Genomic DNA, 23,669 nt, shown 5'->3' with positions numbered 1-23,669 from the left:
TTTTCTTGAGAAAATCCTGATGCGGCCCGGCCTCAACTAGACTCCGCCCCCAGTGGCCCCCGGCTGATTTGAGTTTGAGACCCCTGCTTTAGGGGCTCCGTACCTTGGGGAGTGATACACACAGTTAATATTTTTAAAACATGTTTTCTAGATGTTTCCAATGTTAAAGGGTTAACTTGAATGTTTTTGACAAATTAAAAAAAAAATCTCCAAATGATGAAAATAACCAGATAATTCCTCGTTGTCCATTTTTTTCCTCCATATCCCTATGAGTAATCTCCAATTCTACATTAACTATGAATTTAACTAAGAGAAAATGTAAGAAACCTAAACAAATTGCACAAAAATGTGTCACATTAAACATCAATATAGGTTTCCATGTACCAGTATGTGAGTAATGAAGTAATGACGGTTTCTATAATCCAGTAATTGTAATTTAATGACCAAAATTTGAAATTTGAATTTATTACTTTTCTCCATTACTGACAAAAGTAATGAAATTACAGTAATTTGTTACTTTATAATGTATACCCCCAATATTGGCCGTCAAACTAACTCATTCTCACTCCCAACTTGTCATTTATGCATTAATGGTTTGGCCCCCTCCGTTTTAGATGTCCCAAACTCATCATTTTTTGTCGTATTAGCTGTTCCCATTAACAAATAAACACCCAGACCTATTTTTACCTACCTGTGATTCAATGGGAACAACCAGCATGTAAAGAAACGACGAGTTGGGGACACCCAAAACATCAAAAATGGATGTGGAGGGGGCTTTAACCATATTCCCATATATATAATGAGTTGGGAATGAGAATGTGTTAGTCAAACAGAGGTATTTACTCTCAAAGGAACCTTCTACCTGAGGTATGAGGTGTAAAAGAGCATCTCCCGACAGCGTTCCCACTGCGAGCCCCACAAACAGCTGCAGCACGAGTGCGTAGGTCTCCTTACAGGAGTGGAAGAAGATCAAACAGACGCTGAACATGGAGCCCACTGTGATCAGGAGGACAGCAGCGGTGCTGTAGCCGTACTCTGAAAGAGGGAGACACATTTGAGTAAAATGTGCATTCTACATATTGTAATTTTTTACCCCTCCATCTTCAGAATCCGTTAAATCTCTTTTGGGGATCAAATGGTTGTTGGAGCCTATCCCAGCTACTGTCGGGCGAAGGAGGGGCTCGCCCTGAAGAGGTAGTCAGGGATTTAGAGTTAACATGTTTTTAGCCTGTGGGACAAAATCGGAGATAACCCGCAGAGAACATGCTAACTCCAGGATTTAAACCAGGGATAAAATTTTTTGCTTTAACTAAATTTTCTTACCATTTGAGTTCATTTTTTGTAAATAAGTCACCTAACCCTTTAACAGCAGAGATTTAGCTCAAGTGTTAACATTCTTTCAATGACAAGAAATGCAGCCTAATACGGCACAGTAGTGACATGCTTACACAAGACACGCTAATCAGCCGATTTTGTCAATAAAGCGATGAAAAGCTGCTTTCCTCAGCGTCAGAATCAGATGATTTATGCTAATAAACTATGAAGAGAAATAAGTATCACCCCGATTTATGCGTTCGTGATTCCTTATTTGTGCATATCTTTGGATTTGTCTTTGTGTGATTCCTGATTTTTAACTCATATATTACATTTTGTGCGTAAGTACAAAAATTACAAAATTCAAAAAAGGACAAAATACACATTTCACATGCACAAATTAAAGTTATAACAGCTTAAAACTAATTACAAACGCAAATCTTTAAAAATTACGCATGAGAAAAATTTTTGAGCTAGAAAACTTTAGTTACACCATCACTTCTCCTGGGTAATTTTTAAAATACCTAATAAAAAGTATTTTTTGTAAAAATAGATCAAGATATGACAACACATGATAAATTAGAGTAGTTTTATTTGTTTTAAAACTTTGCTTTATGCAACAAAATGGGGAAAAAAGCATAAACATGGTTGAAAATGACTGAAAAAGTAGGAGTTTGAGAAGAAAAAAATTCATAAAAAAATATATAATGATACTGTGCACTTGGTCTTTGGTCCACTCATTCCTGGGACAAGTGAAACTTTACTCAGACACTCAAAAAATGCAACAAATTTAAATAATGTGAATACTTTTACTCAAAGTAAAAATCACAAATTGCTCTAGGGTTAAATACTAGAATACTGGGGCATCAGAGTTTCCTTTTTATCCGTTTTGATCTTAGTTTTTGAATATCTGGTGAAACTTGACATTTTCCACTTAATTAAACAGATAATTCATATAAAAAAGTCTAAACAAGCCTTTTTAAAACACCTTTAAAAATCGAAGAATATTCCAGAACTGCTTCCTCTCTGTAGCCCCTCCCCTGACACCGCCTCCGACACGAGGCTCTGTCCAAAGTTCACCGGACCCTTTTTAGGCTGTATTGGAATTTTCATCGACATTCAGGCTATTTTGGCTAATTTAGACCTTTTTTTTTAAATTTTCTTAGATCTTTTGGAGTTTAGCTAATATGTCAGCTACATGCTAGCTGTTTTGGGCAATGTAGGCTTTTTTTTTTTTTTAGTTTTTTAGGCTGTTTTGGAGTTAAGCTAATTAGCTGTTTTGGCTAATTTAGGCTTTTTTTCGTTGTTTTGGCTAATTTGGCATTTAGCTAATACTTTAGCTGGCTATTCAACATTTTTAGTTATTAGCTTCATTGACTTCAGCTATCAACTTCGCCGTTTTTAGCTATCAATTTCAGTATCTTCAGCAGCGAAATTCATCTTACTGCATTCACACTAGCATTATCGCAGGTAATGCTACATATCTAGTTCATAATGTTAAAAAGTTACCGTTTTAAAATTTTAGTTTTAGAGTGTTTAATAAATGTTTATCCTGTTCGGCCCGCAACCTAAGGTGTGTTCTGGATTTTGGCCCCCTGGGCGATTGAGTTTGACCACCGTGCTTAAGAATTATCATATTCTTTGGGCATCACATACTTTTTACTAAACTATTTATCAAGAATGATTTATTTTTATTGGTTTCCTTTTGACAAAGTAAAACAACAAGCTTCAGAATCAAATCCCACACATGAATCTTGGAGTGAACAATGGGACGCGTGATCTTACTCTCCATAGCGGTTGGTGGAGACCCTTTTGTTTTCGGCTTGGCAGATTTACACGCATTTCCCAGCAACTGCTGAATGATGGCAGGACAGATCTGTCTGAAGTTCTCCTTGGAAATGGGCGAACTTGGATCCACAGAAGAAATATCCACCAGCTGATTGGCTGAGAAGCAGACCTGGTTGTGGTCCATAAGAACAAAAGATGAGCAGTGAAAACGTAAAATTCTTAATTTCTTATTTTTTTAATTTCTGATCTAACTGGTGTCCACGTCTTACCTTTTCCCAACCTTTGCTTGTTCCTTCATGCTTGCAGATGTCCGCTGCATGCATCTTCTGTGAACTTGTGCTGTTTTGTGCCTCTCCTACTCCCAACTGATGAAGAAGCTTCTCCAGATCTAATAAGAGAAACCAGCAGACTTTGAAGTGTTTCAAGCTTAAAGTTAGGGTGCAATGACCCCTCTGGCTTACCCATCATCTGCAGGTATCGTGTGCGATTGACATATTTAAAAACATAGTCTGTAAAGACATCGGGGTTTGAGAGGTTGCTCGGTTTCAAAGTGTGACCCTGCAGGATGTGGCCGATGATTGCTGCTGCCAGTTTGGGCACAGAAGCCGTCCCAACACCTGGATATCCCGCCGCATCTGCATCTTCTAGAAGACGAGCTGCACCAATGCACTGCAGGATCAAATGGTTCATATTCAAATGAACTTTTCATCTGACTGGAAACATCTGCGAGAAAACACACTTGCGAAGTAGAAGGAGAGTCTTGGTTGGAGGGGCGGTAGTGTTGGTTGATGAGCCGCAGAATGCTTTCTATCTCCTTGTATGACAGAAACTGACTGTCCTCAGCTGGGTGGGTGTTTGTGAGGGCCAGGATGTAAGACTGTAGATCCCCTGGGGATGAAGGGGAGGCAGCATTTGCCCTGCAGAGATTTTGCATGTTAATGATGTAATGCAGCAGAACCGTGGAGATCCGCTGATAGTCTTCCTCATTGAGGTGGTCTTTGTCGCGATCGTCTACCACAGAGAGGGCCACCTCTGATGTCAGGCACTGTGAGGTGAACGAAAGAAAGAGAGAAATAACAACTTTAAGATGATGAAATGCAAAAAACCCCAACAAAGTATGTTTTTCAGATTAGCTTAACACTTTTTTTTCTTTTTACGCACTATGAGTAGCAAAAAAGACAATGTTGTTGCATAGCATAAGGTAGGGGTGTCACACTCAATCATACAAGAGGTCAAAATCCAAAACACACCTTAGGTCGTGGGCCGAACAGGATAATCATTCATTGAACACTCTGAAACTAAATTTTTAAAACTTAAAACTATAACGTTTTAACATTATGAACTAGATATATAGCATTACATTCGATACTGGTAGTGTAAATGCTGCAAGCTGAATTTGGCCACGGAAGATGCTAGTGCTGATAGCTGAATACGGTGAAATTGATAGCTGAAAATGCTGAAGTTGATACCTGGCTAAAATATTAGCTAAATGCCAAATCAGCCTGAAAAAATACAAAAATAAAAAAAAACTTTGGTTGGTCATGTAGCTGAAAAGATAGATAAGCTTTAAAATAGCTTAAAAAACTGAAAAAGCCCAAATAAGCCAAAACAGCTTACATTTGGCTGAAATGTTAGCTAAGCTCCAAAGTGGACAAAAAATCACAGTAAATGCCAAAATAGTCCAAAAAGCTAGCAGAATGCAAATTTTTCAAACTTTGAACCCGCTACTTTTTAGCATTGTGAACTCGAAATATAGCATTGCCAGCCAAGATGCTAATGTGAATGCTGCAAGCTGAATTTGGTCGCTGAAGATGCTGAAATTGATAACTATTAACACTGAAGCTAATGGCTGAAACACTGAAGTTGATAGCCAGCTAAAATATTAGCTAAGCGCTAAATTAGTCTGAAAAAGCTAAAAAATAAAAAAACCTCGGTTGATTAATAACAGCTAGCATGTAGCTCAAATATTAGCTAAACTCCAAAATAGCCTAAAGAAATCTTAGTAAATGTCGAGATAGTCCAAAAAGCTAGCAGAATGCCAATTTTAAAACTCTAAAACTGTAACTTTTTAACATAATTATGAATAATAAAGAGGTAGGAATATTATTCCTGAATAAATCAACTTAAACATTAAATAACTTTCAAGATTTTACTCACCATAAAAACACATTTTGTCAAAATTATACAAGTTAGAAATAACCACAAGATAACATCGAGCCATTAACGACAATGAAATAAAATGATCTGGAGGGTCGGATAGAATAACCCGGAGGGCCAGATCCGGCCCCCAGGCCTTGACTTTGACAGATGTGGTCTAAGGAGATCTAAAGCTATGTTCACACTGCCCTTGGCAATGTGTGTTCAAGTGACACGTTCAATGGAAAGTCTATGTAAATGCATGAAAATGTGCGATCATTGTCAAGCAGGGAGGCACTGGGTTCCATTTTTAGAGTCTTTGGTTTGACTCGACTGGGATTTGAACCTCCGATGTTCCAGTCTCAAGGCGATCGTTTTGACATCTGGTCTATTTTTTGCGCGAGCGTTCTGCATCAATGTGCTAGTAAACAATAGAAATAGAAAAAGAAGAAGAAGCCCCTCCCTGCTAGTCCATTGTGAACATCGTGGGGTATACTTGTGTCATCACATGCCTAGTGTGCCCGTAGCTTAAGAGTTTTGCTTCCAGTCCAAAAAAACAATTTTTGGAGGTTGGGGTAAATAAAAAGAATAGCACAACTACTGCTTGGCTTGTACATAACAGTGTTGACATATAAAAACATGCACATTTGGTTGTATCAAACTGCTTAATACCAGCTGTTCTGTTCGACCAAAGAGGTCAAATGCTCCAGTCTCAGCATTGATTTACATTCCAAGGAGATTAATGTTGCTCGGTTTGCCATCTTGGAACAAAAGTGGGTTTTACCTTCTTGCACGTGTTCTGGGTCATGCCGGTCCTCTCTGCACACTCCACGGCTTGGAGCACCTTTGAGATCAGAACACTGGTTGTGTTCTGCAGCTGCGGTTTGTCGCCCGTTGAAAGATCCAAGCCTTTGAGCAGAGCTGACAGGTTTCCCTGATCTTTACTGGTCTGAGCTCCCAGAGGAGAAAAAAGAAGCAGCAACAAACATGACGCAGCGCTCCTGAAATTCATGTTTCTGTCGCCTTCAGATGACTCAGCTTTCCTCAGAGACCAAACAGAGATGAGGAAATTAAACGACAGATTCAAAGAGAGGTGTGGGACAACAGAGAACACTTTGTTCCTGGTTAGGGAGGCATTCATAACTGAAGTGCTAATCCGACGGAGAACAGGAGGGCTCTGCAGGCACCCTTCAGTTGGACCGGTCCTTACAGTGCTAAATGGTCAGTCGGAACTCGGGCCCCTCAGTTCACAACAAAAGGATTAGTGCATGCAAGTGAGAGAGAAAAGGGCAGAGAGGAGGAAGCTGGGAAGGGGAGGATAATTAGTATTGATGGAAAACTACAGATTAGGAAGAAATTTACAGACTAATACTATCAAAGTGTCTTTCTTTTTTAACAGTACCTGTGACTAGTGCTGCCACAAACGATTATTTTAATAGTCAATTAATCACAGATTATTTTTTTCTGATTAGTTGACTAATCGGGTCATGCACAAACTGGATGTAAAGCACACATGTTAACCATCATTAGCTGTAAACTAACTAAGAACTAGATAAACGGCATTACCTGCGATAATGATAGTGTGAATGCAGTGCTGAATTTTGCTGCTGAAGATGCTGAAATTGATAGCTGAAGTCACTGAAGCTAATAACTAAAAATGTTGAAGAGACAGCTAAAGTATTAGCTAAATGCCAAATTAGCCAAAACAACGGAAAAAATATAAGCCTAAATTAGCCAAAACAGCTAACGTGTAAATATTAGCCTAACTCCAAAACAGCTTAAAAAACTTTTTGAAAAAGCATACATTTCCCAAAACAGCTAGCATGAAGCTGAAATATTAGCTAAACTCCAAAACATACTAGAAAATGTAAAATAGCCTAAATTAGCCAAAACAGCCTCCATGTGGCTGAAAACTCCAATATAGCCTAAGAATCTTAGTAAATGTCAAAATAATCCAAAAAGCTAGCAGAATGATAACTGAAAATGCCTAAATTGATAGCCAGCCAAAATTTTAGTTAAACGCCAAATTAGCCTTAAAAAATTGAAAAAAGGGCTGCACGGTGGCGCAGTGGTTAGCGCTCTTGCCTCACAGCGAGAAGGCCCCGGTTCGAATCCCGGCTGGGACCTTTCTGTGTGGAGTTTGCATGTTCTCCCCGTGCATGCGTGGGTTCTCACCGGGGACTCCGGCTTCCTCCCACCGTCCAAAAACATGCTTCATAGGTTAATTGGTGACTCTAAATTGCCCCTAGGTGTGAATGTGAGAGTGAATGGGTGTGTGACTGAGGCCCTGCGACAGACTGGCGACCTGTCCAGGGTGTACCCCGCCTTCGCCCATCAGTAGCCGGGATAGGCTCCGGCACCCCGCGACCCCGAAAGTGAAGAAGCGGTCAAGAAGATGGATGGATGGATGGAAAATTGAAAAAAGCCTAAGTTAACCAAAACAGTTAGCATGCAGCGTAAATGTTAGCTAAACTCCAAAATAGCCTACAAAACACGCAAACGAGTCTAAATTAGCCAAAATAGCTAGCATGCAGCTAAAATCATTCTGAGCCTGAAATCATTCTAAAAAAAAACAGAAAAAAATACAATCCTAAATTAGCCAAAATAGCTAACATGTAGCTGAAATATTAGCTAAACTCCAAAAATAGTCCTTCATGATAACTAATTCCCAAATAGTCCAGAAAGCTAGCATAATGCCATTTTAACTTTCAACATACTACACCCCGACTCCATATAATGTAAAGTAACGACTAATCGACTATTAAATTAGTCGTTGACTATTTTAATAGTCGATTAGTCGACTAATAATGGCAGCTCAACCTGTGACACCTTCGGTTTCTACCAATTCTAAACTGTGTTTCCACAAAGTTTGGCAACTCCAGGACTCCTTCTTTATACAAAATAGAGGACTTGGACTTAAGTTTGACATCCTATATAATTTAGGATTTTTAAAGAATTTTTTTTTATTTGGAGTGTTTAAATTCAGTTTGAAGACTTTTTAGTTCGTTATTTCTCTTGAAAACCAAAAAAGAAAAAAATTAGAAAAAGAAAAATATTATATTTACCACTTCCTAACATATTGAACAGCTGAGTTTTCTTTATAAAAAATATATTTTTTCATGATTTATCATCGTCGATAGGTAAGTGTAATTTTCATACAAAAAAAGGATTCAAATAAACTTAGGTACCGGTAAATTATTTTTTTTATTTGCATTTTCACATCATTTATTTACAAGAAAACAACAATCTAATGTCAACCAGTGGTGAAAAGGAACATATTTGTTTTTCAAAAAACATATTTCATAAATGTGTCTAGTTAAAAAAACTGTACAAAATGATTCAAAATCTGCTGACATTCCAATGATAGAAAACATGAATTTTTTTATTTTTAAATCATTCCAGAGAAGAATTGGCGAGACTTTTCTTCGGTCCAAGATATAACATTAAAACTGCCCTTCCAGAGTTCTGGCAGATTATATTGGGTCTGGATTCTGTCTATGCATGCTCATTCTCCTCTATGTTGACGACCAGGCCTTTTGTGTCTCCGCCGGTTCGGAACAGATTGGTAAAATATAACTTGTTGTCAAAGGTGGACTCTCCCAGTTCAGGACTGGCTGTCCGTTTACGGAAGAGAATAAAAGCACCAAGTCCAACTACGGCAATAACAATGATCACTATTGCTACAGCGATGCCAGCAGATCCATGGGAATTGTCTTGAACTACATGAGCTGAGGAGAGAACCAAAACATAAATTGGAATTAAACAGCAGGTTTTCAACTTTTCATACTACTTTGGGTACTTTTTTTTACTTACCAACAGCTGGTAACTTTACTGTGGGTTTAATACCTGAAACAACATAACAACCAGTCAGTCTAATTGTTGATTTTTTTCATAAAAATAAAACATCAACAATACAAAACCTACTTTTTGGTGTTTTGCAGATATAGGACTTGTATCGATTGCAACTGGTTGTGCTCCACTGTCCACTGTCAGAGTTGATGTCCACGCAAGACTCGGACTTTGGCATTCCGGATTTCCAGTTGGTGTAATCCAAAACACTTTTATCAATCCACATCCACTCATCTGAACAAAGAAAAACATTTTTCTCTTTTTTATCAACATTTCAACTGGGTTCAAGTTACTACATAGTAATGTAGTAAAGCATGTCAATGACTCTAAAAATGGCTTGGCAAAATGTGCCGTTTGTGACTTAACGAGACGTTTTTTAAAGGGCCTATATCATGCGATTCAGAGTAAACTATATCCATATATAAGATAATGTATTACCTTTGGCACACTAAAAGTATAAGTCATTTTAGCAATCTCTATGCCTACCCAGAAGAAAGACGACTGGATCTCTCAGGCGTTTCGGCCCATTAAAACAAACATCCAAACTTTTGCAAATATGAACGTGCAGACAAAATGAAAGCGTTTTGCCAATCACCACTAGCTCAACTGAGAAAGTGAGTGTGTGCAGACTCTTCCTGGAAGGGGCTGTTCTCCACTTTGTGATGTCACTATGAGAGGATCCACTTGTTTTTGTGGATTGGGAGGGGCTGGTGCTCAGAACGAAGATTTTTAGGGTAATGCTCATAAAATGTGTGAATGGATCAAAATACCGCTTCTAGGTTGTTTATCATGAGGAATTAACATTATAACATTAAAAAAATAATATTGCGTTATCTAGGCCCTATAAATTCTAAACAAAAATCTGGGTTAAAAGCATTAAATATTCGAAACAGAAACTATCAAGTTTTAAAAATTGACCTTTTATTCTTAAAAGATAATTTGTTGTCTACTTTAGATATTAACATTAATGCTATGTTCACACCAGGCTCAAAAATGTTTTAGCGATTATTTTAAGTCTATTGCTGTGTCCGAATTCCTTCCCTACTCACAATATAGTGCATTCGCCATTTTGCAGTGCTGTCCGAATCTACATTTCCAAAATCGAGTGTGCTAAACATTTCCCAGAAGTTTTTATAAAAAACAATGCTCACGTCATTATCGAATAAAAACCATGATGTATTGCAGTCAATCAATTTTTAAATAAACCATCCACATTTTCATCATCTGAACACAGTGGAGTCACAAATAGACATTTGTCATAAAATGTTCGTTTTGATTCGATTTTCACTTCATGAAATCGGAAAAAAATGAAATAAAAGTAGTGAGCATGGTGTCCAAAATGATTTCTAAATCCAGGGCACTAGATAGTCCCTCACTACATAGGTTTTTAGTAGTTAGGGATTAGGGTGAGAATTCGGGCATAGTTTATGCAAACTCCCAAATATGTGTATTTCGAGCTTCCAAAGAGCTTCAAAAGTCTTACAGTCACACATTGGAACACTTGTTTTTAAGTCTCTTTTAGGGCTCTATGTACAAAACGTGGAGCTATTGAGTGCGTGTCAAAAGTTAAACCAGTTGAACTTTAGACAATCAGGGACTCGGATTTGGGAGTTATGTGTGGATAGGATTCTTTTCACAACACTGAAGTAGCAACTATTTGAAAAATTATCATGAAGGAGAAATAAATAATTGCGGTTTACGCCCTGACGGAATTGTATGACGCCATTCCTATATCAAACTGGAGCTGTGAAAGAAAAAGCCTGGAGCACGAATTGCAAGATTTGCACCGCCTCAACATTTTGCACCAAGCTTCTTCCAGCTGTGAGTACATGCACTAATATTGTGTAGCTACAAACCCGTGTGAATACTGTATGCTAAAAGTGCGTTCAAAAACCCACATTCACCGCATTCTTGAACGCGCCACACATGGTAAGAGATACTTGCACTCTTTAATCTTGAATTTGAAATCTAAACATTTTTTATTTCTGAAATACATCTGTCTGAACTTTGTTGTTACCATCATGGGACTTGTAGAGACCTATCCAGAACGTTTTGGCACCGTCCTCCAGGAGTTCCAGGTTTTTCTGTATGAACATTAACTCAGCAGGGTCCTGAATACTTACAAGCGAAGCACCTGTAGACCATAGCAGCATAAAGTCAATATTTTGGCACACTAATGATATAAAGCATTGATAATTAGTAGTAAATTTTCACTTCATACCCATTTTTATACATTCAACTGAGGCAAAGGCCCAATTATCAACTACTGAACTTCGAAATGAGTAGCAATGGCCTCTGAAGGGTATCCAACTCCTTTGCTTCTTTGACTCTGGACAGCTGCCGGGAAGCTGCGGTGTTTCGGTCGGAGCTATTTCTGAAAAAACAGAAAGTTCTCTTTCTCAGAAACTGCCGGCAAACCTGCAGTTCTTCTAGGTTTAGCTAGAACAACTACAAGGCAAGAGTTGGTCAGACCTGATGATTTTTTGCAAAGAGAATAGTAGGTGTTGGTGCATGGCGCAGTCTTCCATGTTTTGTCCACATCTATATACACACAACCATAGTTGCTTTTAGGCTCACTCTTTCCCCATTTGGTGTAAAAAAGTGACCAGTTGTCAACCCACTTGAAACGACCGCCGGTCTGAAAAAATATACAAATAATAATTTAATTTAGGCAAATTTTCGGAAAGAAATTCTAGAGGTACAATTGTCCCTGAACCCAAAATGTTTGTTAGACTCTTTACCACATTGTTGTTGAGACCAATCCACAAAGGCTCATTGAGATTGGAAATTTGCAAGGTCAGGTATGCTTGGGTAACGGGGTTCAGGATGCTGACTAGATCTGCATCATCTGCTAGGCATTGTCTCCTGGCCTCATCCCACCTCATTTTCTGGACAACCAGTTTATAAGAATCATTGCCAAGCTTGTAGAAGTTCTGGGATGGCGCAGTCGTAGGTGGTGGTACAATCTGGGAATCTGGAAAAAATAGGACATGGTTGAACTGTTGGACAGATGTTTCTTAAAATTTGTTGTGATACTAATGTATGTCTGATGAAAAACAGTTTCCATGACCCTACAAGTACAGCCTTAGTAACATGCACCTGGACAGGTCAACCCCTTGTATGGATGCTACAAGATTTAGGGTTGTCCAAGCCAAGGGGTCATAGGGATGAATGGCCAGTAACTTCCAGTTCCCTTGAGGATCATACAGCCACATTAAGGGACATCATGGAAATGGAATGTATGGTTGTCAGTGGTGGTAAGTGTATTGTGACATATTCAATGTAAGTTACACAGACTTACGCACTACTCTGGTCATTAATGAGGTGCCAGTACTGGCCCCTTACTGACTCTGCATGCCGCATACATGGAGTGTGCCAGCACTTTCTCACTCCTAAGTCGTTACATTTTGACATTTGGTTAAGGATCCCTCCACGTCACTTTTTGACGTTTTGGGTGTCACCAAGTCACCTGTTTTGACATACTGGCTTTTACCATTAAATCACGGGTCCCCAACCTCCGAGCCGCAAACTCTGGGCCATGAACCAGAATTGGTCCAGTACTGCGATGCACAGCGTACTGGTACCCTAACCCCTACCCAACACCAGACCAGATGCGGTGCCAGACCTGTACCGGTAGCAGGCATGGTGCTGGGCACGAACTGGAGGTGAACCAGTACCAGGTTAAGGTTAGGGTACTGGTACTGGGTTAGGGTACCGGTACTGCCCAGTCAGCAAAAGCAAGTAGGCCTCACATTTTTTACCACATTGGCTTAAGTGGGCACTCAGTGGTGGGCTAGCTAAGGTAGCAAGCCATCCACCCAGTGGACAGCGTACTTAACCCAGCATACTTAACCCGGCGTATTTAACCCAGTATTGGGTTAAGGTTAGGGTGCCGGTACTGGCACTGGATGCGTCCCGAGGACCAGTGAGCATCTGGTACTGCATCCGATATCACGTCTGGGTTTGCGGACCCTTGATTTTATGAACAGCCAGCAAATCACAAAGCAACGAGTTGGGGACACCCCAAATGAGAAAAAGTGATGCGGAAGGGCCCTAAGCTAAACGTCAGTGTGTGACGAGTTGGGGATGAGAATGTGTTGGGTGTGCAGGTGATACGCAAGTGCCCATAGTATGCCCAAACAAACTATGGTTTGATTGTATATGTTCTTAATTTTTGGCAGTCAGAGGGTACACTTAGAGCACTTACATATCACTTGAACTGTAATAGGCTCCTTGTGCAGTCTGCTGGATTTGGGAGGGTTGAAAACATGAAAAATCCTCACAACACACCTGTTTCTCCCCTATGTCAACCTTTCTTACTTTTGTGTGTTGTTTACGCGTTCGCTACAACCTATCGCCCGCAGCAAAATGGTGTTTTCTGGTTGACCATCCCAGCAAAGTACGCACCAACGTTTTTTTTGCAGATGAAACCACGTTTTGCATTACAGTTCTCCACCTTCCACTTTCCTTTCAGTTTGGCAGGGAAGCCTGTCATTATCACACAGTCAAAAACCTGTAAGCAGAAACTTGTTAGTTTCCTTTAGATTTAGTTTTTCTTCTTTACTCTTTCGTCATGATCATTTTTCTTATGTATCTGGTAAAAATAGCTCAAATGTTATCTAGACTCTTAGTCATTAAATGGCTTTGGCAATACTCTGATTTATTAGTTTATGATGATTTCCTGATATAAATGTCTTCTTATGGTGTTTGAAAAAGAAAAAAAAACATTATTTGTGCAGCAAAGTACAAGAATAAAGCAAATCTAATATAATTTAGTACTTTAGATTTACAAGGGGACAATTTGTATGAATTTATTTATATGCAAATCTCATGTGAGTCAAGCGATTAATAGGTTTTTCAGCTTTAGTTTATGGATAATTTTCTTATAAATTACTCACTTTAATCAAGGCAATTAGTTGAATTTTAACGTGTGAGAGAGGGATTAAAACAGAGAAATCATTAGAAATATTGTGCACTTTTGACCTCTTCCATTGTGTAGCGACCATCAGGGGATGATACCGGGTGCCCTTTAGCCCAGTTGGTGTACGAAATGCCTTTGCCATCAGTCCAGACAAAGTGCATCTCCCAGTTGACGTCATTCATTCCAATCCAAAAATCCTCATTGTAGTGGAGCATTTGTGTTGTTAGAAACGCTATGTAAAATGTAAAAAGAACAAAAAACCCTTACCAACTGGTGAAAAAACCTACATTTGATTGAAACACTCCAGAGCAAAATCTTAAGACCAGTAAAGAAATTTCAAGAATGTGGATTTTGCACGGTTAGTTTTCAACAAGGTTCTAAATAGAGAAAGGATAGGGAACTCCAGGCCTTGAGGGCCACATTCCTGCAGGTTTTCCAGTATACCCTCTTCTGGCATGTTCTAATTTGCTGGACACACGTGAACCAGGTAATCAGTCATGAATAGGGCTTGGATATCAGGAAATCATGCAGACAATCCGGCCCTGGCGGCCTGGAGTTGCCTATCTCTGCGTCACAGCCTCAAAACAGAAACTAAAGGGTCCAAACTAAACAGTAATGAATAGATCCACATTCTGGTTGATTACCTCAAAAGCGTGTTTAGGCATACTTGATGATGAGAGTGTTTCTAAAAGGCTTTTGGGAAGGTACACTGTCTGGAACCAATGTCCATTTTTGTGAACTGCTCTTGCCATGCATCCTCAAATGTTGTCAATTGAATTTTAATGAAATGATCCCAAAGAGTGATGTTATTCTCCCGAAAAAAGTCTTTTGTCAGGAGGGCGTCGTAAACTGCTGCATTGTCTTGTTGAAAAACCCAGTCATCACCACACAGATAAGGGCCCTCGAACAAGAGGGATGCCTCCTGCAAAATCTTTACACAGCGAATTGAAGCCCCTACACAACCTGAAGATCCATTTTGAAGAACCCCCCCAGATCATGATGGCTCCTCCTATGTGCCGCATAGAAACATGTGAGATTGAATCTCTTAGTCATGCCAGTAACATTGGAAGCCAGCGGGACCATCAAGGTTACATTTTCCCCATCAGGGTAAAGAACATTCTTCAACTATGAATGTCCAATATTTGGTGTTTCGTTACACAGTCCAACCAAAGCAATTTTATGGCATTGATCAGGGGTGTCCAAAGTCAGACCTCGAGGGCCGGCCTCCTGCTGGTTTTTACCAGAAACCCTGCCTTATCTGCTGCTGATTACTAGGATCAGGTGTGTTTGGCCAATAAGGAGCTTCAATGGCAGGTTAGTTGAAAAACATGTAGGACGCCAGCCCTCGATGACTACTTTGGACCCTGGCATTGATGGAGACATGGCCTTCGAAGATGCTTTTTGCTTTTGAAGCCATTCTCTTGCAGATGCTGTCTGATCGTTACTGGGAAACAGTCAGCACCAGTGATGGTCTTAATCTGGGTCAAGGACTGTCCCGGCGGACAGCCTTTAGGATTATCCAGTCCAGTGCCAATTAAATATTTTTGTGTCTGTCACTTGTTTTGCTCAAAAATAATTTCTTACTGCAGTCAAACCGTAGCATATAGTGAGAGGCCTTTGCTTTTACAGCTCAACGATACCGTCACATTTAAAGGAATTGAGCTTTTTTGGCTTTGCCATCAAGAGACCTTGAGAGGACAATTGCCTATTAGAAAATGCCAATGAATGCAAATTTTTGGACAATTTCTGGCTTTTAAAGACTGGTCGATCAGCCGATAAACAGTCCTTTTCATTTAAATTGCTATTTGAAATAAATTGGCAACTAAAACGACTTGTTCTCTTGCGCCCTTTTCTTCTTTTTGCATTTTAAAGTTCCATTTAGAACCTTGTTATGATCCAGCTGTACAAAATGCAAATTCTTGAATTTTCTTAACTGGTCTTATATCTCATGTATTTGCCCAGAGTTTACCTTGCTCATTTTCATTGACGATAGACACCAGGTTTCCTCCTTCATTGGTGCAGGATGTCCGAGCATCCTGCCAGTTCTTATCATTTCCCCGAAAAACCTTGTAGCACTGGGATTTGAAGAGAAGATTAAAGTGTCACTTTGAAAATGTTGACCAAAGCTTTACTTAAAAAAGAAGAAGAAGGAACGTATTCCATTGATGTATTTGTTCATATATTACCTTTCCTTTAAAGAGAATCCACTGAGGTGCACATCCGCCTTTAGAAACTGCAGTTGGAGCCACTGTTGTGTTTATGAAGCCATTGCTTCGTCTGCAAACAGAAGGAAGCTCAAGACCACAGTTTATATCATTCCAGTAACCTAAAAGAAATAGAAACAAAAATGACAAACAAATGTTATTACTGTATTTATTGATCGTCGGAGGCCTTTCAGAATTAGACTCACCCATGTTACTGTATATTGTAACACAGTTTTCATCGTTATTTGCAAAGTTGGGCTCGTTGTGATCCCATGCTGTGTAAGTTACTGGGGTGCCGTCCAGCCAGCTGCAGGAAAATCACAACAAATGTAAATAAATTCCAACAGAAGCCCCCAAAGATGTTCAAATCTTCATCTTTGTTCACCTAAAGGACTTATCCAAATTCACCACCATACCAATGTAGAACTGCTTGTCACTCTGTCTTGCGATCTGTTCGAACAAAAGTAAAAGAGAGAAGTCAAAGGAAAGTCTTGCACTATGATGTGCAATTGTAAAAAGTATTCCTCACTTGTTTCCAGATGAACTTCCTCTCACTGTCCCCGGTCATGACTGCAAGGTCTCCAAAGTTTTTCTTGCAGTATGCTCTGGCTGTTTCCATTGGTAAGTTTTCATTGTTGATGTAGAATTGAGAGTTGTTGTATGTGACCCACCCGTCCTCTGTGGTGTTGTAAACTACAGAGCCCCAAAAAAAAGCAAAATTCTTTATTTTAGCTCAAAAAACACAGTGAGCCAGTGGTTATTGTGTCTGGTGTGTTTCAAAGCTAACTAGTCCTGGACCAGGTACGGCTTGGGTGCATTCAGATTGAAAATTTGTTCCAGAGTATCGGGGGAACCAAACTCTGGTTCTGCCATGAATCGGTGCTCTGTCTCCCCCTCTGGCCATCAGGGGGATCCATCATCTGAGTACTAGCACTTTCTGGGTCTCCACACTACACTTTCCATCGGCCCCTGCCGTTTCTCCCAGAAGCCCCACAGCCGTTTTCCATCTGCCGTCACTAGTCAGAGCTCTGAGTTCTGCTCAGTGCGAAGTCTTATTTGTACCACTGTGTCCGCATCACTGGGCATTTTCATCCTGATCTGATCTTCTGCTTCATCTGACCCTGCTTTGTCTACAACTCTGATTGTTTGCTGCCTGCCCCGACCCTCACCTGGACCCAGACCACTTTGGTCGTTCTCTGATGCCCTCATTTTTTTTATCTTCCTGCCTGACCCTCATTCAGCTTTGTGGACTTTTTGCTGTGCTTCACTGCTGTTCTCCACTCTGTGGCAATAAAACCAGCTGCACTTGGATCCACTCATCTGCACAGGTTCATTTTACGCAAACTAAATGTGTCCATGTTACATGCACCCTAAGACAACTATGTGACTTCTTCAATGATTTATTTTGACAAATCGTTCAACACGTTACAGAAACATGAAAGCAAAGTGCTCCTACTCTTGAGATTTTTGGGAAACCCTTGCAAAATCTATTTACCTATTTTCAACTGTTTGGTTACTCTTACTCTTTTAAGCAAGTGTGATGCAATTTATATGTGATTAAAGACCCCTAATAATGCTAAACTAGTGTAATATCTTTTTTTTTTCAATTTTTTGTTGCAACCACACCTTAAAGTAGAAAAATAACTTGTTTTTATAAATATTAATATGAAAAACTAATCGTAATCATACCTTCTGGAACTACAGTAGGCTCGGGTTTGGGAATTTCACCTGAAAAATAAAAAGTAAAAAATTGAACAAATGGACAAAATATTGACTTTTGGCTTAGTCCTCAGCTGGGTCCACTTTACCTTTCTTGATCTGGCAGATCCAATCATTGTAGGTTTCACAGTGTCGATCATTCCAGTACATCCCATAATATGAATGAATCTCTGTGCAGTGTTCACTGTCCTTGTGGTTGTTCGGTTCTCCATAACCCCAGTTCTCAAATTCAAACTAAGATATGATGTAGGAAAAAAATAAATAAAAATTAGGCCAGGAACTGAAGTGGACTTCAAACTTTTTGTTATTGCAACTTCTTACAGGTGAACCATCACTCCATGCAAAGCCCTCATTGGTTCCTTGTAGCCTGAGGCCAATCCAGGCATACTTTGAATTACGAAACCTTTAAGCCAACAGAATTTAACATTTCTCAGATGATTTCCTAAACTTACATTGTGATCATTTACATATGCATGCTTGGAAAAACAAACATACTCAATATTGCTCATGTCTCGCATACTGTGTATGCTCATGAGGTCTCCTCCAATGGTCTTGCAGAAATCCCGTGCTTCCTGCCAGGTTTTCTTTGAAGCGGTTTCTTTTCTGTAAACCTTTTGATAAGAAAAAAAAGAAAGAGAGGTCTGATCTGTTTTCTCCTTTTTGAAACCGCTTTGCTTTCATGAATTACTTGTTCTCCTACTTTGAAGCAGGTGTTCTTTGCAATGACGGGGGTCCAGCCAGGCGCACAGCTCGGGGCCGGGGTGGTGGGAGGAACCGTCGTTATCTGTACATTCTCTGCAACCTTCTTGCAAATGTACTTTTCCTTGTTTGTGCAGCTAATGACATCCCAAAGTCCAGCAAGCATCCCAGTTGTCATGGCGACACATCCCTGTAGTCTGTCTTTTGTTAACAATGCAAAGAGAAAGCAGAAAAGGGTATTAGACGAGAGAAGTAATCACAATGCACGAGAAAAGTTTCCTTTTTAGTGCTCAAGGATGAGCGTTAGCATGTGGAGTGTCCCGCCAAAATTATCTATGGCTGGAAGAACCTAGGTCCAAATCGCTAATCTTGCTTCTTTCTTTTTCTTTTACTGCTCAATTCCGAAATATTAAAGATTTAGACCAAATCTTAATTCTTCCCTCTACCCCTCCAATTACATGGGACATTTGGAGGGGTAGTGGTGTCTGAAATTGTTTTTTTAAGGGCTAGCTCTGCACTAGCCTAGATGACTGGCAACTATTGGAGTGGTAGTGATGTCCAAATGTGAAACACTGTTTTTCCACATCTCCGTTTGACTGTAGGAGTAGGGAGAAGAGTTTGTATTCGGCCTGAGTGTCATAAAATTCCATCCGGCTGCTAACGGCAATTATTCATTTCCCCTTCACGATTAATTTTTCAAGTTTTCAATTCAATGAACTGAAAAGGTCGCCATCCAAGCATCACTTTCAAATCTAAGTCCTCGACTGGTTCAAACTGGTTTCATTTTCAATGTGTCTTCAATAATTTTGTACTTAGATCCCGAAAAGGGTTGTAGAAATGTGTGTAGAGTTTTGAATAAGGAAGCCTGGAATGCTCATTTGCCCGTTTACATAGATAGAAAACAAAAATGGAAAAAAATACCACTCAGAATTGAGTTTTCTGGACAGTTATATCTATCAATATTTGTTCAAAAAAAGTATTGCAGTAAAGATCTCACCTAATTTAAACCCACAGTTTTCAAATAATCAGATTCTGGGGTTTTGCTATTTTCTCATCAAATTTACTAGTTTTTTTCCTTCCTTTTCATTTGTTTATTTTTGGTTATTCATTTTTTAAGTCATATGTAGGTAAAACAGGAATCATCTTTTGTGACAAATGCACATAAAAATTAAATTCAAGTTATCACAAATAATTTGTCACTACAAAACAGCCTTTTCCTGTGTGGAAAATTAACTATTTGATTTAAGAACAAGGAATTCTCATTCCTTTTCATGGTACCTGGTTGACCCGCATTGAAATGAGTGAAGGAGACTTTTCTTTTTGTCGTCCACACAAAGGTGGATTTATCCTCTGTGTTGGAGAAACCCGTCCAAAAGTATTTTTCTGGTCTCAATCCCACCAAGCTGACCAGGAAAGCGTTTTCATATCTGTGTGAATATGAGAATTTCAGCTCATTTACGTACTAATATTTACTTATTTTGACAAAACATTAAAAAAAATCATTTTACCTATCAGCTATGTCCAACAGATTCCCACCGGCCCGGGCGCACGTCTGCTTTGCCTCTTCAAATGTTTTTGTTTCAGCCCCAATATTGTAGCAGAATGAGCCAAATCGAAAAGAACCCTTTAAAAGAAAAACAAAAAGCAAAAGTCCTGTTTGATATATATATTTGTTAGCACAATAATTAAAAAAAAAGTCTCACAGGCTTGCATCCTGGGTTCTCTTCTTCATGACTCCCTTCCGTTAGAGCAGAGGAAGCCTTCTTCTTACAGATGTAGCCGTGCATCTGCTCACATGTGTGATCCGCCCAGTTTCCATCCTGCAAAAAGCAGATTTTTCTTTTCAGTTTGAAATGAAATGCTGATTGTTATTCTCTCACGTTTCGGATGTTGTACCTTGCCCCGGATGAGAACGCAGTCCTCCTGGTGGTTGGTGGTGTGGGAGGGCTCCCCAGTGTCCCACTTGGTGAAGGTGACCTGAGAGTGATCGGTCCATTCAAACAGCAGCTGGTTCCTCTGATCGTTGAAGCCGATCCAGAGCACGTCTGTCCCAGCTGAAGTTCAAATACAATAATATCTTAAAAAATATTTTTAAGTTACTTTGCAGCTTAGCAAATATTGTATCTCTATGCTAGCTGTTTTTACTAAATAAGACATCTTCCGGTTTTTTTAGGCTAATTTAGCTAATATTTCAGCTACATGCTAGCTGTTGTGGCTAATTTAAGATTTTCAGTTTTTCAGGCTATTTTTCCTCTTTATTAATATTTTAGCTGGCTATCATCTTCAGCTTCTTTACCTGCGAATTTAAAGTCCCCCTCCAATGAAAATAATGTTTTTTGAGTATTTAGCATGCATTTTCTTCTGAAAGAGAAAAGATATAATAAGAAATCATTTCGTTTTTGCATTTCCAAATATTTTTCCTTTTAAGTCGCTGTCAATCAAACTGTCGCAGAAAAACTGTTTGAATTCCTAAGCCTCGCTTATATCACGATAGCTAGCCCGGCTGCAGCATAGAGGGAGAAGAATAACATCTCACTTCTGTGCTGTAAATGATTGTGATTCAGTGAAAGGCCATACTGACGTTAGCTTTCATTATTTTCCCAAGGAATCTGAGGAAAAAATGGATTGGATTTATTGGTCACAGCAACGTCAATAATTATTCGATTATTTGCGGAAAATAGAGTCATTTTTCAAATGGGTGGAGAAAGAATCAGAGCTTTGTGTCTCGCTAGCATGTCTGGGTGGGATAAGGGGCGGGGTTACGCAGCTCAGCACTATAAGCCACGCCCACACAGAGGGATTTTTGAAAAGAAGGCTTCAGATCAACAGGAAAAATGGCTTTTTAAGACATTTAGGATGTTGAATTTTGTTAAAAACTTCATAGTCATAATTAAAATCTCACTGGGAGCATTTAATGGAAAAAAAATTGTGGTAGGGGGACTTTAAGCATCTTCAGCGGCTACAGTCAACTCACAGCATTCACAGCAGCATTATTGCACGTAATGCTCCATATCTAGTTTTTAAAATGTTTTAGTATTTTTTTTTTTCAATGAAGTAGTTAGTTAAATATTTAGTAGTTAGGGGTTGGGGGAGGGGCCCTCATTAGAAAAAGTTGGGAGACCCCTGAGCTAAAGGGTTACACTTCAGTATAAATACTTACAATATCCAGTTTGAGAAATGACAAAGCTCTGCTCCTCTAAACTTTGTATGCTCGCCAGATCCCCTCCCTCTTTGCGGCAGGCAGCCAAAGCATCCTTCCACATTTTTTTACTTCTTTCTAAGAAGTAACAGTTTCCTGCATAGGGAACCCAGTGACTGGGGCAGAAGCTTGGTCCCTTGACTGTTCGTAAGACAGAAGAAGCATTTGTCAATCTGATGCTAGTTCATTAAAATATATATTTTTAAATCAGGTAAGTCATGATGAACCAGTTCTCATTGTAGATTACCTGGCAGTGGGGGCAGGCTGGTAGAATTTCCTTTTCGGCAAATGTAACCCAGCTTCTTGGTGCAGGCGTTGCTCTCCCATTTGGAGGCTTTTCCTGCATTTATTGTTGCACAGTTGAGGCCCGGTTCCAAGGAGGGATGACCTGCAAGAAAAGGAATTAATAAAAAAAAATTGTAGCCAAGTATCTTGTTTTTGGTACAATGCAGATATATGAACCTGGTCCCCAGTTTAAATATCTAAATGGGTTTCCGTTGCTCCACTGCCATCCGCTCTCAAAATCCAAGCTGTTCAGCCCGATCCACAGAGATGTTCCCAAATGGCTTGTCAGCCCTTTATCAACACAGGAGGTGAAAATTTCAGTTTCATTGATTCTAGAATTATTAGCATTTCTGGGAAGAGCGTTTGCTGTACCTGAAATGTAAGACTGCTCGTGAAGCTCCACAATGCTGAGGAGGTCAGCTCCCTGCTGCTGGCAGCTCTTCCGGGCCTGATGCCAGGTCAGCGCTGCCTGCGCATTCCTCTGATACTGAACTCCTGTGACCGGGTCAGAGTCCCAGCCACTGAATCCTGGATTGTGTCAAAAAAATACCAGAGTTTAAATGAGTTAAATAAAACTGATTCATTTTTAAAAATCTAAAACCTTTGGTGGCTTTAAAAACACGACATTCCTTTTCCTGTTCCTTTCCTGCTTAGAACAACATGAACGGAAAGATGAACTTTTTTAAAAACAAGGACAGTGCGGTGTTGACAGCCTCAAAGGAAGTGAGACTGCTGATCTGCTGGGGAAAAACAGGGACGTGGGGTCAGAAACCAGACCTGCGAGCATCAACCACCTGATGAGATATTTGCTGCTCGGTTTACATGTTCAAAGAGGTCACAGCTGTAGAGCGCCGTCGATGGGCCTAACATGTCTCTCTGACACCTACCTTGGGTTGGGCAGAACCCCCACTTCTTCTCCTTATCGTAATCCCGTTCGGTGGCGCACCACAGCTGTCCGTCTGTGCGGCCGTCCTTCGTGCACTCGGCGTACCACTTCTCCGAGAACTTGAACGGGAACTGACAGGGTTCTCCAAACGCATTTCCCGCTAAAGTAAAAATCTCTAAAGGGGGCATAAATCATGGATTAAAAGCAGAACTGAGGAGACAGTAAGCTGCAGCTTAGAAAGTTAAGGTTTAATAGAAGCTAAAAGGGCATAGAGGAAAAGTCAAAACATGACACCAAAGCATGCTTTTTTTTAAAAAAAAAAGGTTTATTCATAAACTGGTTCAAATTTTTGACCATGGTAACCAGTTTTACCATTTTTTTTACAGAAGAATATAATTGGAAGAAGTTTTATAAAAATGTAATCAATGCCTTTTCATATTTGCCGACCTTATGACAGAAAAGACCGCACCAGTACTGCAGGATGACCTATCAAATAGGGCTGGGGGATACTGAGTATTTGGGTATCGATCTGATATCGATCCGGTACCAATCAATATCACCGGTCTCGATACTGAGCACTCGGTACTGATCTGATACCGGTCAATATCCCCAATGTCCATCCTGAGCATTCGGGTATCAATCTGATATTGAGCCGATACCGGTCAATAC

The 23,669-nt window shown here is 39.7% G+C and overlaps 2 protein-coding genes and 1 long non-coding RNA gene across 4 annotated transcripts in view; 1 reads left to right on the top strand and 2 right to left on the bottom strand.

The window, feature by feature from the left end:
* The window catches only part of LOC112151172 (zinc transporter ZIP12), a 14,846-nt gene extending 8,164 nt beyond the window's left edge, over positions 1-6,682 (bottom strand). The window contains exons 1-6 of the mRNA XM_024279885.2: positions 6,023-6,682; positions 3,842-4,147; positions 3,564-3,771; positions 3,372-3,490; positions 3,100-3,271; positions 863-1,035 (exon numbers count right to left, since the gene is read on the bottom strand). Of these exons, the coding sequence (XP_024135653.1) occupies positions 863-1,035; positions 3,100-3,271; positions 3,372-3,490; positions 3,564-3,771; positions 3,842-4,147; positions 6,023-6,379 (1,335 nt within the window). The 5' untranslated portion in view covers positions 6,380-6,682. The remainder of the gene's footprint in view (positions 1-862; positions 1,036-3,099; positions 3,272-3,371; positions 3,491-3,563; positions 3,772-3,841; positions 4,148-6,022) is intronic.
* The window catches only part of LOC112151175, a 32,216-nt gene extending 15,301 nt beyond the window's left edge, over positions 1-16,915 (top strand). Inside the window, exon 3 of the long non-coding RNA XR_002920090.2 lies at positions 16,752-16,915. This is a non-coding gene — a long non-coding RNA (uncharacterized LOC112151175). The remainder of the gene's footprint in view (positions 1-16,751) is intronic.
* The window catches only part of mrc1a (mannose receptor, C type 1a), an 18,394-nt gene continuing 2,650 nt past the window's right edge, over positions 7,926-23,669 (bottom strand). The window contains exons 3-30 of one of the 2 annotated variants that reach the window (XM_024279882.2): positions 23,002-23,175; positions 22,487-22,642; positions 22,292-22,405; positions 22,077-22,217; positions 21,791-21,970; positions 20,527-20,684; positions 20,334-20,450; positions 20,139-20,254; positions 19,909-20,057; positions 18,632-18,831; positions 18,427-18,542; positions 18,253-18,334; positions 18,021-18,165; positions 17,902-17,940; positions 16,742-16,905; positions 16,598-16,662; positions 16,419-16,519; positions 16,195-16,334; positions 15,978-16,083; positions 14,071-14,240; positions 13,495-13,600; positions 11,829-12,061; positions 11,560-11,725; positions 11,309-11,461; positions 11,105-11,221; positions 9,163-9,321; positions 9,052-9,084; positions 7,926-8,966 (exon numbers count right to left, since the gene is read on the bottom strand). In XM_024279882.2, the coding sequence (XP_024135650.1) occupies positions 8,734-8,966; positions 9,052-9,084; positions 9,163-9,321; positions 11,105-11,221; positions 11,309-11,461; positions 11,560-11,725; positions 11,829-12,061; positions 13,495-13,600; positions 14,071-14,240; positions 15,978-16,083; positions 16,195-16,334; positions 16,419-16,519; positions 16,598-16,662; positions 16,742-16,905; positions 17,902-17,940; positions 18,021-18,165; positions 18,253-18,334; positions 18,427-18,542; positions 18,632-18,831; positions 19,909-20,057; positions 20,139-20,254; positions 20,334-20,450; positions 20,527-20,684; positions 21,791-21,970; positions 22,077-22,217; positions 22,292-22,405; positions 22,487-22,642; positions 23,002-23,175 (3,833 nt within the window). In that variant the 3' untranslated portion in view covers positions 7,926-8,733. Of the gene's footprint in view, positions 8,967-9,051; positions 9,085-9,162; positions 9,322-11,104; positions 11,222-11,308; positions 11,462-11,559; positions 11,726-11,828; positions 12,062-13,494; positions 13,601-14,070; positions 14,241-15,977; positions 16,084-16,194; positions 16,335-16,418; positions 16,520-16,597; positions 16,663-16,741; positions 16,906-17,901; positions 17,941-18,020; positions 18,166-18,252; positions 18,335-18,426; positions 18,543-18,631; positions 18,832-19,908; positions 20,058-20,138; positions 20,255-20,333; positions 20,451-20,526; positions 20,685-21,790; positions 21,971-22,076; positions 22,218-22,291; positions 22,406-22,486; positions 22,643-23,001; positions 23,176-23,669 lie in introns of those variants that run through there. The other variant, XM_024279883.2, reaches the window with a different exon arrangement.

The sequence above is a fragment of the Oryzias melastigma genome, linkage group LG20 (assembly GCF_002922805.2).
Source record: "Oryzias melastigma strain HK-1 linkage group LG20, ASM292280v2, whole genome shotgun sequence".
NCBI classification, from domain to species: Eukaryota; Metazoa; Chordata; class Actinopteri; order Beloniformes; family Adrianichthyidae; genus Oryzias; species Oryzias melastigma.
This window is presented reverse-complemented; position numbering and strand designations above follow the sequence as displayed.